The sequence below is a fragment of the Ostrea edulis genome, chromosome 9 (assembly GCF_947568905.1).
Source record: "Ostrea edulis chromosome 9, xbOstEdul1.1, whole genome shotgun sequence".
Taxonomy (NCBI): Eukaryota; Metazoa; Mollusca; class Bivalvia; order Ostreida; family Ostreidae; genus Ostrea; species Ostrea edulis.
Window position 1 is genome coordinate 25,930,334 of NC_079172.1, and position 14,970 is coordinate 25,945,303.

The following is a 14,970-nucleotide window of genomic DNA, read 5'->3' on the forward strand; positions in this document are numbered from 1 at the left end:
ATATATATATATATATATATATATATTATATATATATATATATATATATATTAAAAGAAATATAATAAACAGTACACAAAGTTAAATATTTAACTTTGTGTACTGTTTAGCGTTAAATATTTAACTTTGTGTACTGTTTATTCTATTTCTTTTAAAATTTTATACCGGACACTGTGATTTTTTAAAAACACAATTTGGATATATATATATATATATATATATATATATATATATATATATATATATATAAGTTAAATCTATAATGTGTAAATAAGCAATGTCATTCATATATATATATATATCTGTGTGTGTGTGTGTGTGTGTGTGTATGTGTGTGTGTATGTATATATATATAATTCAATAAAAAAAAGCAGGAAAATATACAGTTCCAAAATATATTTAAATCACTAGCGCTTTCTGGATTTTAACATCCATCCTCAGGTGATTATTAATTTGTATTCACCTGAGGATGGATGTTAAAATCCAGAAAGCGCTAGTGATTTAAATATATTTTGGAACTGTATATTTTCCTGCTTTTTTATTGAATTATTTTGACTGTGTGATATCAACTCTTTCTATTTGGATTATATATATATCCAAATTGTGTTTTTAAAAAATCACAGTGTCCGGTATAAAATTTTAAAAGAAATAGAATAAACAGTACACAAAGTTATATATATATATATATATATATATATATATATATATATATATATATATATATATATATATATTTCTATCATCAATAGATATATATTCGTCTTTAACAACAGGCTTTATTGTTCGCTCTTTCGTTTATTCGCGGTAAAGACGAAAATACGAAGTTGTGAAGGCAAAGAAATGAAAATGCGCAGGCGTCTGGGCAAACTATCATCGCTCCTTAGTAAACTCGTACCTTTTCCCCTTCGTTCTCTTTTTTCTCTTCTTTGCAATGGGTATCGAAAAAGTCGGTAGGTGTGCTTGAAATGCGAAAATAAAGGTGTATCATGATGCCAATGGGAATGTGGTAGTTTTTATAACAACTTTACATATTAGAGTATATTCAGACGAGGATCTGCGAATCTCAATTTTTATATTCGTTTGTTTTTAGAATAATTAATCAGTCGTGTCTTGTATTGGACATTCACATGTACATATGGCGAATCAGGGAATGTATTGGATAAATTAAATTTCAAATTTATCTACCAGCAAACAAGTTTGTATCTTATTAGCTCACCTGAGCTGAAAGCTCAAGTGAGCTTTTCTGATCGCTTTTTGTCCGTCGTCTGTCTGTCCGTCTGTCTGTTAAACATTTACATTTTCAACTTCTTCTCCAAAACCACTGGGCCAATTTTAACCAATGTTGGCACAAATCATCCCTCGGTGAAAGGGATTCAAAATTGTTCACATGAGGGTCAACCCCCTTATCCAAGGGGAGATAATAGCAAATCAGTAAAAATACACTGAAATTTAAAAAAAATCTTCTTCTCCAGAACCAGTAAGCCAATTTCATTCAAACTTAATGCAAATCATCCTTAGTTGAAGGGAATTGTTCAAATTAAAGGCCAGGTTCTCTTCAAATGGGAGATAATCACAAAAGTGTAAAAATAGGGTGGGGTCATTTAAAAATCTTCTTCTCATGAACCACTGTACCAGTATAGTTGAAATTTACGTGGAAGTTTGCTGACATAATGGGGATTCAAGTTTGTTCATATCATGGCCCCCAGGGGTCGGATGGCGCCACAATAGGGGAAACCATATTTTATATGTATTTATATAGGAAAAATCTTTTAAAATCTTCTTCTCAAGAAGCATTGAGCCAGAAGAGTTCAAATTTACATGGAAGCTTCCTGACATAATGCAGATTCAAGTTTGTTCATATCATGGCCCCCGGGGGTCGGGTGGGGCCACACTAGGGGAAACCATATTTTATATGTGTGTATATAGGAAAAATCTTTAAAAATCTTCTTCCAAAAAACCATTGAGCCAGAAGAGTTCAAATTTACATGAAAGCTTTATGACATAGTGCAGATTCTGATTTGTTCATATCATAGCCCCCAGGGGTCGGGTGGGGCCACACTAAGTGAAATCATATTTTATATGTGTTTATATAGGACAAATCTTTTAAAATCTTCTTCTCAAGAACCATTGAGCCAGAAGAGTTCAAATTTACATGGAAGCTTTCTGACATAATGCAGATTCAAGTTTGTTCATATCATAACCCCCAGGGGTCGGGTGGGGCCACAATAGGGGAAACCATATTCTATATATGTATATATATATAGGAAAAATCTTTTAAAATCTCCTTCTCAAGAACCATTGAGCCAGATGAGTTCAAATTTACATGGAAGCTTCCTGACATAATGGAAATTCAAGTTTGTTCATATCATGGCCCCCGGGGGTCGGGTGGGGCCACACTAGGGGAAATCACATTTTATATGTATTTATATAGGAAAAATCTTCAAATTTACATCGAAGTTTCCTGACATAGTTCAGATTCAAGTTTGAAGCTTTATGACATAGTTCAAATTCAAGTTTGTTGAAATCATGGCCCCCGGGTTGTCAGGTTTTGCCACAATAAAGGAAACCGTATTTCATATGTGTAAATATATGATAAATTTTTAAGAATCTTCTTCTCAAGAACTACTGTGCCAAAAAAGTTGAAATATACATGGAACCTTTATGACATAGTGCAGTTTCAAGTTTGTTCAAATCAAAGTTTTACATACAAATATATAGGGAAAATCTTTTAAAATCTTCTTCTCGAGAACCATAGGGCCAAAGAATTTTATATTTACATGAAAGCTTCCTGACATACATTTAGTGCAGATTCAGGTTGTTCCGGGCCACAATGGGGATCAAAGTCTAAAAATATTTACGGAAAACCTTGAAATATGGATCATGGTAACTCAGGTGAGCGATGTGGCCCTTGGGCCTCTTGTTCAAAATTGTTATATAGAATGGTAATAATTGTGTTCAGTATTAGTGTAGCCCGGATGAAAGAACTTCACAGTCAAATGAAGCTCCTTATGTGCATATGTATATCCAAACTTCCTCATGCAAAGAATAAAAGGGACGAACGTTTGAGGGCAAAGGGAGCGTGAGAGCGAAGTCGGAAAAGCGGAGGAAGAGTGATGTTGCGATTAAATATTAGTTAATTTCGCTTCTTAACCCTTGCAACTTCTCCCGTTTTCTTCGTCGACTTCATTAGCGCTTTCGTTCCATCGAATCGCCCTCACTTTTTTTCGCTCTTTCATATTTAAACGCGAAGGAGCTAAAGAGCGAATGTCCTAATCAGATCTTAATACACATTTTTGACATGATTGTGGTAGGTCACTGGAGCTTAGCAAGACCTGTTTTCACAAGTCATTGCAATGATTACATAGATATTCAAAGCAAATATTTCTATTTGGAATATTATTTTCAAATAATGGATGCTATTCATTCCATTCAAAGCAGAAGACTGTGACGCGATGAAATAATATAAAAGAGAAATATTCTATTTTCAACGAGATAAAAGAAATGTTGCGCCTAATTATGCATGCAAGCAGAAATGAAATATTGACCAGGAAGATTATAGCGTAACTGATATAATAATTTAAATCTTGAGAATGTTTGAATACGTCATATGCATTTTTAATAAACTATCAATAATCTAGTAATCCATTGTGTAATATTTAGAAGAAGAAGAAATGAAATATTAGAGAAACCGAATCTATGTCTCATCTGTATTTGCTTTTTCTCCAATAAATTTAAGGTTGCATGGAGATTTATAATTCTGGACATGTTATTTCCTCTCTTCAATATTTCAAATTCTGTTGTCGGTTTTCACTTTTATCAGATATTTAGAAAGCCAACTGTTACTTCACTATAATTTATAGGAGCGGCGCACTGATATTTGAATACTTAAGAGGGTAAACTGACTATGAAATCTAAGGTATTGAGTTCCGGGTACGAACACAGAAAAATAACACAGTATAAATAATTACTTTGCAAGAGTATGCATGATTGAATGTTTATATCACCCCCTTGGTAAGGTTGTAAATTTTTCCAAATGCGTGCTCATGTGTTACGCCCTTCGTTACTGTAAAACAGAAACTGAAACTAGGAAGTGTTGGATATTTGTAAATCTGTACGAATTCATAAAAAAAACCACAGGGCATGAATTCATTAGCGCAATACCAGTACTCCTAAGATTATCAATTAGATAAGATAAGATAAGATAAGTTTATTCCAATTTTGGGCCCAGAGGGCATAACAGTAAGACATTTTATAAAGAAGGAAATTCAAAAAAGAAAGAAAGTTTACAATTATATTCCGAGGAGAATAAGAAGTACTACAAACACCCCATGCTTCTATAAAATGTAAATCCATTGATTTTAATCCTAGAGTATTTAAATTTTTTATTTATGCTTCCTCTTTCACGGACTATGAGCAAAGCTCATAATAATGTATACGTGATTTTAGCCTTGTTGAAAATAATACAAGATTAATTATTGAATAGTTAATATGTAAACATATGATCAAATCTAATTCGATATCAGTATGTTGTAATGTTTTAAACACCACGTGTAACTGATTTAAAATACCGTGAGAATTATCTTTGATCAGACCCAAGGCTCAGAATTATACAGGTACAGATTCTAACGCAAGCGTCATGACTTTTGGATGACATTAAAGAATGCCCTAACCAGCCATCACTTCATGAATTAGTTGTTTTTTTTTTGAATATGAGATCACATTTTATGCTTGTCGTACGGACATACACTTATCGAAGTTGGACTTTTTCTGGTACAATCAACGAAACAATCACCGAATCCTTGTTCAGGTACATTCGAGTGCAACTGCAGGATATGTTGAGAATTTGGAACCTTATATAATCTATCGATGAAGTTGTGGACTTCGGACAGTTGTAAAATTCTGTGTTATTAATCCAGCCAGTAATTTCAAAATTCACAACAGTTGGTACTGAACACGGGTACAAAGATTACACTTTGAGTCGAACAGTTTCTCATCAGTCATGCTTACAATGTTACATGATTTCAATCTGTAGAAACTTCCCATGTGTATTTCATTAAGCTATCGAATATCAAAGTACCATGGATTAAGATAATGATGCTTGAATACAAGGTTTAGAATTATATGAATTTGAAACTTTATTCTCAGATTTACGTCAATAATCCTGGTGTGCGGATTTAAAACAACAGTTTTAATAGAAAGATTGGTAATGCTAATTTGTTTTCGCTATAAACCAATTTACGTCCATACCATAATGTTTCGGGAGAGGGCTGAAATAGGCTATGCCTGCTGCCCAATCCCATTCACTTGTCAATGAATAAAATATGGTTTAAAATAAAAATAAAAATGTTTCCACCACTATTTCTGTTAAAACATATATAGAAATTTCATGTCAAAATTATAACAAAAGGTAATAGGATGTAAAAAGTATAAATCTGAGCGAAACATCTCCGTGATGATCTTTATGTAATCTAAAACGGTTATAGTTATCTTGGATGATTATAAGAATACATGAGGTAGTAGCCCCATCCCCTGCTGTCTGCGTTTGAAGTCATAGAAGCATGACGAATAGGAATCAATGCCAGAAGAATTTACAGAATGAACCTTCAACCAGGAAGAATATACTGACATTATTTTAAAGGGACTGGACTGATGCACTAATAACTGAGCATTTTAATTCTTCGATGTAAAGCGTGGTGTATTGTTAACTTTGAAATGACATGAATGGAATTAACGTAGCGGTCCTCTTTTTTAAACAATAAACCATATAAGGGACTTAATGTATATGTATTCGAGTAAACCCAAACCTGAATACACCAGTAGAGATTCTAAATATGTCCAAAGACCAAGACAGCGACAACCCGATCTAGAAAATGAAGATATCTTAAACTCTAACAAGATTATAAGCCCTGAAAACGTACTCTGTGCTCCGTTGAAGTTTCCAGACTCTTCCGTCCGAGACGAGTATCGAAAATCCGAAAGAATGTATTCGACGGGATTTATTGGAAGATCAGGATTGGGTGATCACCGCGAAACATATCAGCAAACTCCAGAAGAACCATCGCTCGGTAGATCAAGGAGGGATGTGTATCGTAATGACAGGAGAACTGGAGATTCCTATGGTAATTCGACCAGGGAGGAATACGGGGATTCTTCGGAATCAAGACCAGTGGAATCTTATGGAGGTGTTGTTAATGGGAATACACGTGGTCTCAGTGATGACCGGCCTTTCCGTGCTTCCGATGTGTTTTATGGATATGGTGGTCCATTTCGTCTTGATGCCGATTCCGATCGGAACACAGACATCAGCGATACAACTGAGAATCTCTCAGTTCAACCATGGATGGATAAAATCAGTGGTGGGACATTCAAAAGAAACTATCTTGACAGAGTGTCATTTCGGGTAAGTCTGATATAAAGTCTGATATACTGTTTCAATGAAATAAAATTCAGACACAATTTTTAAATATGTACTTGTCACTTTGTATACATGTATGTTTCTTGATTAAGGTAGTTTTATGTACATCGTACCCTTAGACAAGCTGGAAGGTTTTTGTTTAAAGATTTTATGGTGCAGTGATAATTTGCACGAATGTTTAGAATTACGTAACCAGATAACAATACGTGTATTTCAATGAATATGATTAAAATCTGCCAGCGTCACCGCCGACCTAATACAGTTTACTGGAGTCAATTGTTTGTTTCTTAGAAACCTTAAAATATTTCTGCGGGTACCCCGAAAACGCCTACTGGACAGAATAACCTTGGAGAGATTGTCAGAAAATGCATTGTTCATTAAAACATGAACATCGCGGCGTAGAAATCGTTTATCCGGGTATCAGTCCTTAGAATATCGAATTTAAGGTAGATCTGTCCTCGTGTGATGTCATAGGTTTTTGCAAAAATCTTTATTAAATCAAACTTTGCGCATAATACAAATGCAATGCATATCTTTCAGAGGAATTTTATTCCCTGGATAGAAAAAAAGGCAGACTATTAATTGTGAAAAGGGTTATATTTTCCATAGATAATCAATTATGTTCAATGGGGAAAAAAAGGTGTCAAGGGCAATTACTCCCATGCTGGTATTTCCTCTACCGTTTAATTTATGCATATCTATATATATATTGGCAGTTTTTCTAAATCGTTGGCATTAAAAAAAATCATTTTAAACAGTTTTTATCTATTTTGTATTATTCTGTTTTACGAAATGTGCGATTTTCAGATGTTGACCTATACCCCTGTTTTGCAAGTCTGAAAGGTGGCAACATACACATTTTCTTTGGTTATCAATTGAATTAAACTATATTGAGGGGAAATTAATACAGTTTGTCACTTTCAACCATTAATGTTGATAAGTCACATGAAGGTGGAGCTACATTAATGTTTATCAAAGCATGAAATAGCAAAATATACACAGGGAATAGGAAAACAAAGGTGTGATGAATTTAGCACATTTTTAAATAAACCACTGCCATTCAAAGTGTTGCCAGGTTCGTTGATCTCTAAACAACAAAATGAGAACGAATGGATGCACATAAATACCTGTTCGGTATTTCTTCTCTTTACAAGTTTAAAACCTTGTTGTATAAAACTATTAGTTTTAGTACGATGTGCACGTAAAATAAACCTGCGTTAGATGCATGGTGTCCTGGTATCACAGAATACAAAATTTCCGTCTGAAACAGAAGGATAATTCGAACCCTAAAATAACAATGTTGAATGATCAAATGATGAATTTAAATCAAAGACCATACATTACACAATGCGAAAAATAAATACAAGTGCCGATTTATATGACATACACATACAAATATGTGTTCTAATGAAATTCACGTCATGTATGTATGTATGAAACAGGATTTCTTTAAATGCAGAAAATTGACGAATATTTTGATATACGATTTTAACTGATTAAAATGTCATTTAACCCTAATCAAATGATTTACTATTCTGTATTTAACTCATAGCTTCGTTTTCTTCAGTTTTTCACTACCCTGTAAGGTATGACCAATATAAATAACTAACCTCATGTTAAGCCCCCCCCCCCCCCCCCCCCCCCAACATCAACACTAACTAAAACAATTTCTGCAGTATGATGTACTGGTATGCGTATATTCTAATACATATTTCATAAACACACACGCACATATATGTGTAAGTAATAAGTTGTTGTCCAAATACTCTATCATAATCAGAATCTATTTTAGATGATAGATTTCATCCAATTTACTACGATAATCATAAAATGCACTAGTTAGTCATTTATTGACTTTTTCAATGGAAGTATAGAGAATCGATTTTGAAATATGGAGCAATATTTCTCTATATAATCATCAATATAATACAAAGCCAAAAATGATTGAACATGAACTTGTAAGATGACGAAACGTCTATGTATTATTACAGCAATCTGATTTAATGAAGGTTTGAACAAATACATTTTAGCTGTATGAGCATGATGAGTAGAATGCTAAGTGAAATATGACTTTGTCCTACTGTTGTTCCAAGAACAGCGTGTCACTTAAGGTGGGTCCTTAGTCCTGAATTTTTGGGGTTTAGGTAGCATTTTTTTGTTTGGAATCAATAGATTAACATTCAGAGTAATGAAAAAAGGCAAATTAGTTATGGATTTCCATATTAATTTTCGTTACAGTCACTACTGAAGTCATGTACCCCTATGTAGATTTTTATGAAATTCATTGGAAACAGTTTTCTGTTGTTATTTTAAAATGAAAAAACTAATAATAATTTAAATTGCATTTATTTATCAGGAAACATGTCAATAACTAAAACAAATGTCATTTTCAATATGTTCATCAAGTTTTAGTATAATAAATGCAAAATTATTGAATTAGCCTTATTCTCCAAAATGTTAAAAAACAAACTAATATGGACACAACTTCCTTATAGCATGGTTTACATATCATTTTTTCTGTTTATATTAGTAGATGTACATCTGTTGTAGTTATTTATGAAAAACAATCCATACCTTTCCTTAATAATTTCAAATCTATAGCTTCCAGAGTATGTATACCCCCATAAAAAACCTAAGTCTGGTACCATACAGCTGAGCTATTCAAAACCACTGATGGATTAAAATTCTATGTAATTACATGAAAAGACACAGATAATAATTCCTTATCACCTTGGTAAAATGTTTGTGAAAAATATAGGAAATCTATTGCATAATGGACTTGATAAATCATTTAATGAAAACAGAGTTATTGTCCTTGGATTCAATATTTTGAAACACATTATTGACTATTCAAATATAACTAAGACTTTTGAAATATTTTATGGCTAACAAGATTTTTTACAATAACTATTGAAAAAGACTCCAACAAAATTTATGTTCCAGTCATTAAATTATTGACTTTGCAAAATCTTATGACGTCACAGGAGTGTGGAACTACGTTAACATGATCGAGTATGCAAATGTTTGGGCGATACTTCTCACAGATTGCAATGGAACCGGTTTTACTAGTATTATATATTGCATGATAATCTGCATGTATAAAGCTTTTGAATTATGAAGAGGAGAAAATATATACATTTGTAAACATACATGTATATAAATCTTCTTTCGTCTATCATTTATATATACTGTAGTTACATCTTCACAAGTCAAGGGTTATTGATTCGTTACATTTTTAACTAATCAATAACCCTTGACTTGTGAAGATGACTGTAGCTTTTGAAATTTACTTATGTTATCCCCTCCCAATTCAATTACAAGAGGATATAGTAACAGAACCGTTTGTGTCTTTGTGTAACATTGAGCTGGTAGACACTCTACAGGCCACAGTGTTTGTTCAGTTGATTTGATACTTCACATGTACCATTGTATATCGTATTGATTTTGGGGTCAAGAGGGCAAAGGTGAAGGGTCACTACGGGACTTCATAGAAAAAGCTTTTGAACACTCTACGGATATAATTTTTTTGCTCGATTGATATGATACTTTAGATATAGCTTTGTTATGAAGAAATAAAAAAAAAAAAACTCTATTGATTTTTTGGTCAAAGGTCAAGGCCACTAGGGGACGTAATAGAAAAAACTTCTAGAAACTCATTGTTAGGGACATGTCCGTGCCTTCTCTGTGTATTGTTTTACATTCCGTTCGAGAATTTTTCACTCATGTAGTAAGTCACCAACGTTAGGTGAAATACTACAAACTGACTTATACAAGGGCTATAGCAGTTAGGGTTTATTGTCCTGCCAACGCCTTCCATGACACAAGATAGGTCAAGTCCGAAAGTTCCTTGACTTTCACTTACCCATATTAAGTGCGTTTGCTTGATCAAGGTAAGGCGCCAGGTTCGAACACGGGCCTCCCGGTTGCGAACGAACGCCATAACCACTAGACTTCAGCAATCGCTCAAACGTTTACACGTACTTATGAAGGCCGGACTTTTATCTCTGTTGAATCCGACATACAACATTGTGTTTCGGAGTAAGGAATCGATAATTGCTGTAAATACTCTTAGTTTATCTTTAGATATCATGTATTTTTGTTATATTTTCAAACATTTGTATTTTAAGCCCATGCTTCAGCATGACACCAAAATGCCCCTTCAGAATGCTCGCGAGTTTCGTGACAATGGATACGACAGGGATCCATTAAACCTTAGAGATAAGAAAAGGGGCAAAAGAACCATTGTGGGCATCATTTTGGGAGTTCTTTTAATCGGAGGCATTGCAGCTGTCCTTGCCTGGTTTTTGACACAAAAGGGTAATTATAGCATACGTACTAATTAATATTTACCAGAAAGGATATTGTTTTCGCCAATTTGGCTCCTCAGAAACGTAAAATTCATTATTGAGATTTGAATATGTGTTGTTTTGTTAAGCTCTTTTTACAATGTTATATTAATTACTGGCTTCACATCATTTTGTGTTGTATGACGACAGAAATATAACGATTTAATACCTTTTTGTACAAAATTAAAGGTATATGTACCGTATTGATTAGTATTTTTTTTTCGATGATGGAAAACACACACAAATTTTGTCAGTATGTTAAACTATATGAAATAATGAATAATACCTGGCAATTTCAACAAAGTATTGATGAATTTGGTATTAACGATAATCTGGTCTATTCAATGCAAGGTCAAAACGATGACTTTCTAATGTATATTTATGAATGATTGATGGCAAGGGAAAGTATAATTAGAAACACCACGTAGGAAGAGGATTCTGTTTACTATATGTAGTCGTGTTATAAAAAAGTGATTTTATGTTAACTCCTCATCACACCTCCACTGCTCAAATATATCTTTAATAATTCTGATGTATATGTTACAAGTATGTACACATGTCGCCACTTCTCCAGAGGGCACTACGCATGCTTCGTTTTCAATTAGAACTGTTATCGTCTCAAAAGTAGTCCACCAGGAAAGTAAATAATGCGTAGGAATCCATTAAAAAATAATCCCATATCAAAATATTAGTACACTGTAGTTCTAGCCCCATGTGCAAGTATACTGGGAAACAGAGAATTTTAATAGTTTTTTTTTCTTCTTTACTCTATGATTATGAAAATAAAACTCCAAACCATAACAAACCTGTCAATCAACCGTTATTAGCTCACCTAAGCTGAAAGCTAAAGTGAGTCTGTCTGTAAACCATTTTACATTTTCGATTTCTTATCTAGAGCCACTGTGCCAATTTCAACAAAACTTGGCTTTCAAGTTTATCCAAATGAAAGGTCATATTCCCTTCAAAGGAGAGATGCAAAAAAAATGAAATGCAAAAATAGGGTGGGGTCATTAAAAATATTCTCAAGAACCACTGGACCAGAAGAGCTTAAATTTACATGAAAGCTGCTTGATATAGTGCAAATTCAGGTTTATTAAAATCATGACCCCCGGAGTAGGATGAGGCCACAATAAGGGATCACAGTTTCACATACAAATGTATGGGAAAATCTTTGAAAATCTGTATCTCAAGAACTACTAGGCCAGAAAAGTATACATTTAAACGAAAGCTTCCACTGGTCCAGGAAAGTACAAATTTACACCAAAGCTTCCTGACATAGTGCAAATTCAAGTTTGTTAAAATCATGGCCCCATGGGGTAGGTTAGGGCCACAATAGGGGATCACAGTTTTACATACAAATATATAAAAAGAAAGTCTTTAGAAATCTTCTTCTGAAGCACTATTAGGCCAGAGAAGTATACATTTACACGAAAGCTTCCTGTCAGATATAGTACAGATTCAAGTTTGTAAAAATTATGCCCCCCCCCCCCCCCCGGGAGTAGGTTGGGGTCCCAATAAATTCTTTAGATATGGGCCAAGGTGACTCGGGGAAGCGGGGTGGCCCATGAGTCTCTTGTTACAAGATTGGTTTTCACTTTTGATGATAACAGAAGTGAAACGGAAACATGCATTAACCTATCTGGCTACCGTGAGTCCTATATCGTGATCAAGGTAAACGGGGTAATCCATAGTCAAAATCAGAGTGTAAAGAACGGTCTAACAATTGGTATGAAACACGTCAGACAGCATTTGACTCAATGACAAGCAGTATTGTCAAACTAGATCGTTATGACGACCATAGAATTTGCTAAATGCTGACTTTAATCAAGACTGTTGAAATTCATTCTTTTTAACGAAGACGCCCTGCTAATAAGTATTTGTTACATGTATACAAAACATTCAAAATCCTAAAAAAGTACTAACTTTATGACGTCATATATAAATAACATTCAGTTTTATCATTCATCATTTGACATATGGATACATTTATGATACTTTTCTTCTTAATTTTCAAAAGGAGATGAAGAGGACGCCTCTATAAAATATTGTAAGTATTTGTATGAATGCGCAGAAGAAATCAGGTTATGGATGCAAAACGTTGATGTATTTCCAATGATATTGCTACATGTATAATCATGAAGCAAACAGCAAATTATTGTTGTATTGCATATTCAATGCCCTTCTTTAGATGTTGATATATTGATTGTTATTTTAGTGATAACGTAGTGTTTCGGTAAAAATTGTTTAAACCGGCCAGCAGTTATCACACAGAATTTCCTCGGTTTGCAGAAGTTTGGACTCTTTTTCCGAGTTATTTTCCCTTTTGAAATGAAACTATGGTACAGGGGGACATGTCTGTCTATTGGTAGTTTATCTCAGCAAACATCTCATTCATCTTCTGCCATGCAAATACTTTTTAGGTGTGAAGGTGAAATGAATTTCTGAGGAAATGCTAATTTTGCTATGAGTTACATGTCGTTTAGAACACAATAGTTTGCTTTCAATCGGTGTTTTCAATTCAAGCCTTTAAAGCTTTATTCATTTTATTGACTAAAGTTTTCAATTCTCTAAGCATTGGACCTTTCAACTCACATTTTAAAACGACAATTTCAGAATCGCAGTTTAGATGTGTTTAGCTTTGGGGCGTCGAGCTTTGGTTGAAATTGAACTGTTAATCTAAAGCTATTTTTTGGTTATAGGGCCATCTTTAGGAATGTTTTGGGTTATATTTTTGCACCATTACATGTTACTCATTAGAAACCATTGAAAATCGTATAAGAATATCTCTGTCGAACTACATGTAGCTGAAATCGTATGTATATGTAATGTGAAAACTACTGCATAAAGTACATGTACCTACTACATGTAATGAAACTTGAAAGAATATGACACCCCTTTTCATATTCCATCTTTAATTTCAAGAGAAAATATCGCAATTTATGTACAAACTCCTAGACTGAAATTTTATAAGATGATTTTTTTTTTACGTATTTTGAGTGCACCCCAACCAAAACTATTTTATATATTATAAATTACAAAAATGCGGGTACAGCAAACACTCTTATAATGAATTCAGCGAGGTGATTTTCATTTACTGTAATTTTAAGATTTCAAGAGTTATAAACTTATTCAATATACCGAATTACGTTTACAATGAATCAAAATTGTTTGTCCACTGGAGTTCGCTATTAGCGTGTTTTACTGTACACTGAAACATTTTTATGTCTACATTGTTGGAAGATATGAGTATACATTGCTTTAATGTAAGGATTGATTTCTGTTGCTATAATTCTGTCGTGTTGACATCAATAAATGAATCAAGTTTATGCGAATAAATCAAGTACAAAATAAGTACAAAAGTCCAGTTTAATACTCTGTTCCAAAGCATGATGATCCCTTGTTTTCCTTTTTGTTTTTTATGACTTCCTTTCCATTTAGAAATTGTACATCCATTTCCAAAAGGATTGCCAATAATACAAAAATCAGGTTCAAATCTTTTAAAATTGTTTTATGTCTATAAACAGGTATGTATAAAGATATTTGTATGAAAAGAAAACGAGTCATTTAAGTTATATCATATAGCAAATTATGTTACTTTACAGATGTAGTGTTCGGTGAAATGAGTCTAGACCAAGTATTCTATGAAGAACTCGCCAATTCGTCTTCTCCAGAATTCAAGAATTTGAGTACAGAATTCTGTGGCGCAGTATGTATTAAAAACGATCAATGTTTGTCTTTATCTGACCTTTAGTATCATCTTTTCGCTGTTTGTATAAATGATTTATGGCTTGTCAAACACATTTACCATTTCTGTTGTGAAATTGTTCGTTAAAAGTAGGTATGGACATCTTGGTCTCTCGGTGGACATCCTAATTCGGAACCCCACCAAATATTTCTTGTCCAATGAAAATGCACGATTTTGAACCAAGGCAGGATAAAGTTCCCAATGTTCCTTTTTTCAATTGTGGTGTTTTCATGATTTAATCAATATTAACAATGTTAATTTCAATCTCTGGGGCCATAAAAACTCACTTTTGATCTCAGTCGCACTTTTTTCTCTGTCTCGTGACTTAGAAGAAAGGTGAACTAATCATCGGTCTTGGGCAACAGTTTTCCAGGTCTAATCCTACCTCGGGATGATAGTTTGATTGTTCCCATGAAGCCATGCGATAAGCATGTTATATTGGTTTTGCACACACGTACACGTAC

General features: G+C 33.5%; 1 protein-coding gene across 4 annotated transcripts in view; it reads left to right on the forward strand.

The window, feature by feature from the left end:
- The first annotated feature begins 4,618 nt into the window (after positions 1 to 4,618).
- Positions 4,619 to 14,970, forward strand: part of LOC125660296 (serine-rich adhesin for platelets-like) — an 87,709-nt gene continuing 77,357 nt past the window's right edge. For 2 of the 4 annotated variants that reach the window (XM_056149977.1, XM_056149976.1), the window contains exons 1-4: positions 4,619 to 6,400; positions 10,543 to 10,732; positions 12,779 to 12,808; positions 14,364 to 14,467. In XM_056149977.1, the coding sequence (XP_056005952.1) occupies positions 5,777 to 6,400; positions 10,543 to 10,732; positions 12,779 to 12,808; positions 14,364 to 14,467 (948 nt within the window). In that variant the 5' untranslated portion in view covers positions 4,619 to 5,776. The remainder of the gene's footprint in view (positions 6,401 to 10,542; positions 10,733 to 12,778; positions 12,809 to 14,363; positions 14,468 to 14,970) is intronic. The other 2 variants (XM_056149978.1, XM_056149979.1) reach the window with 2 other exon arrangements.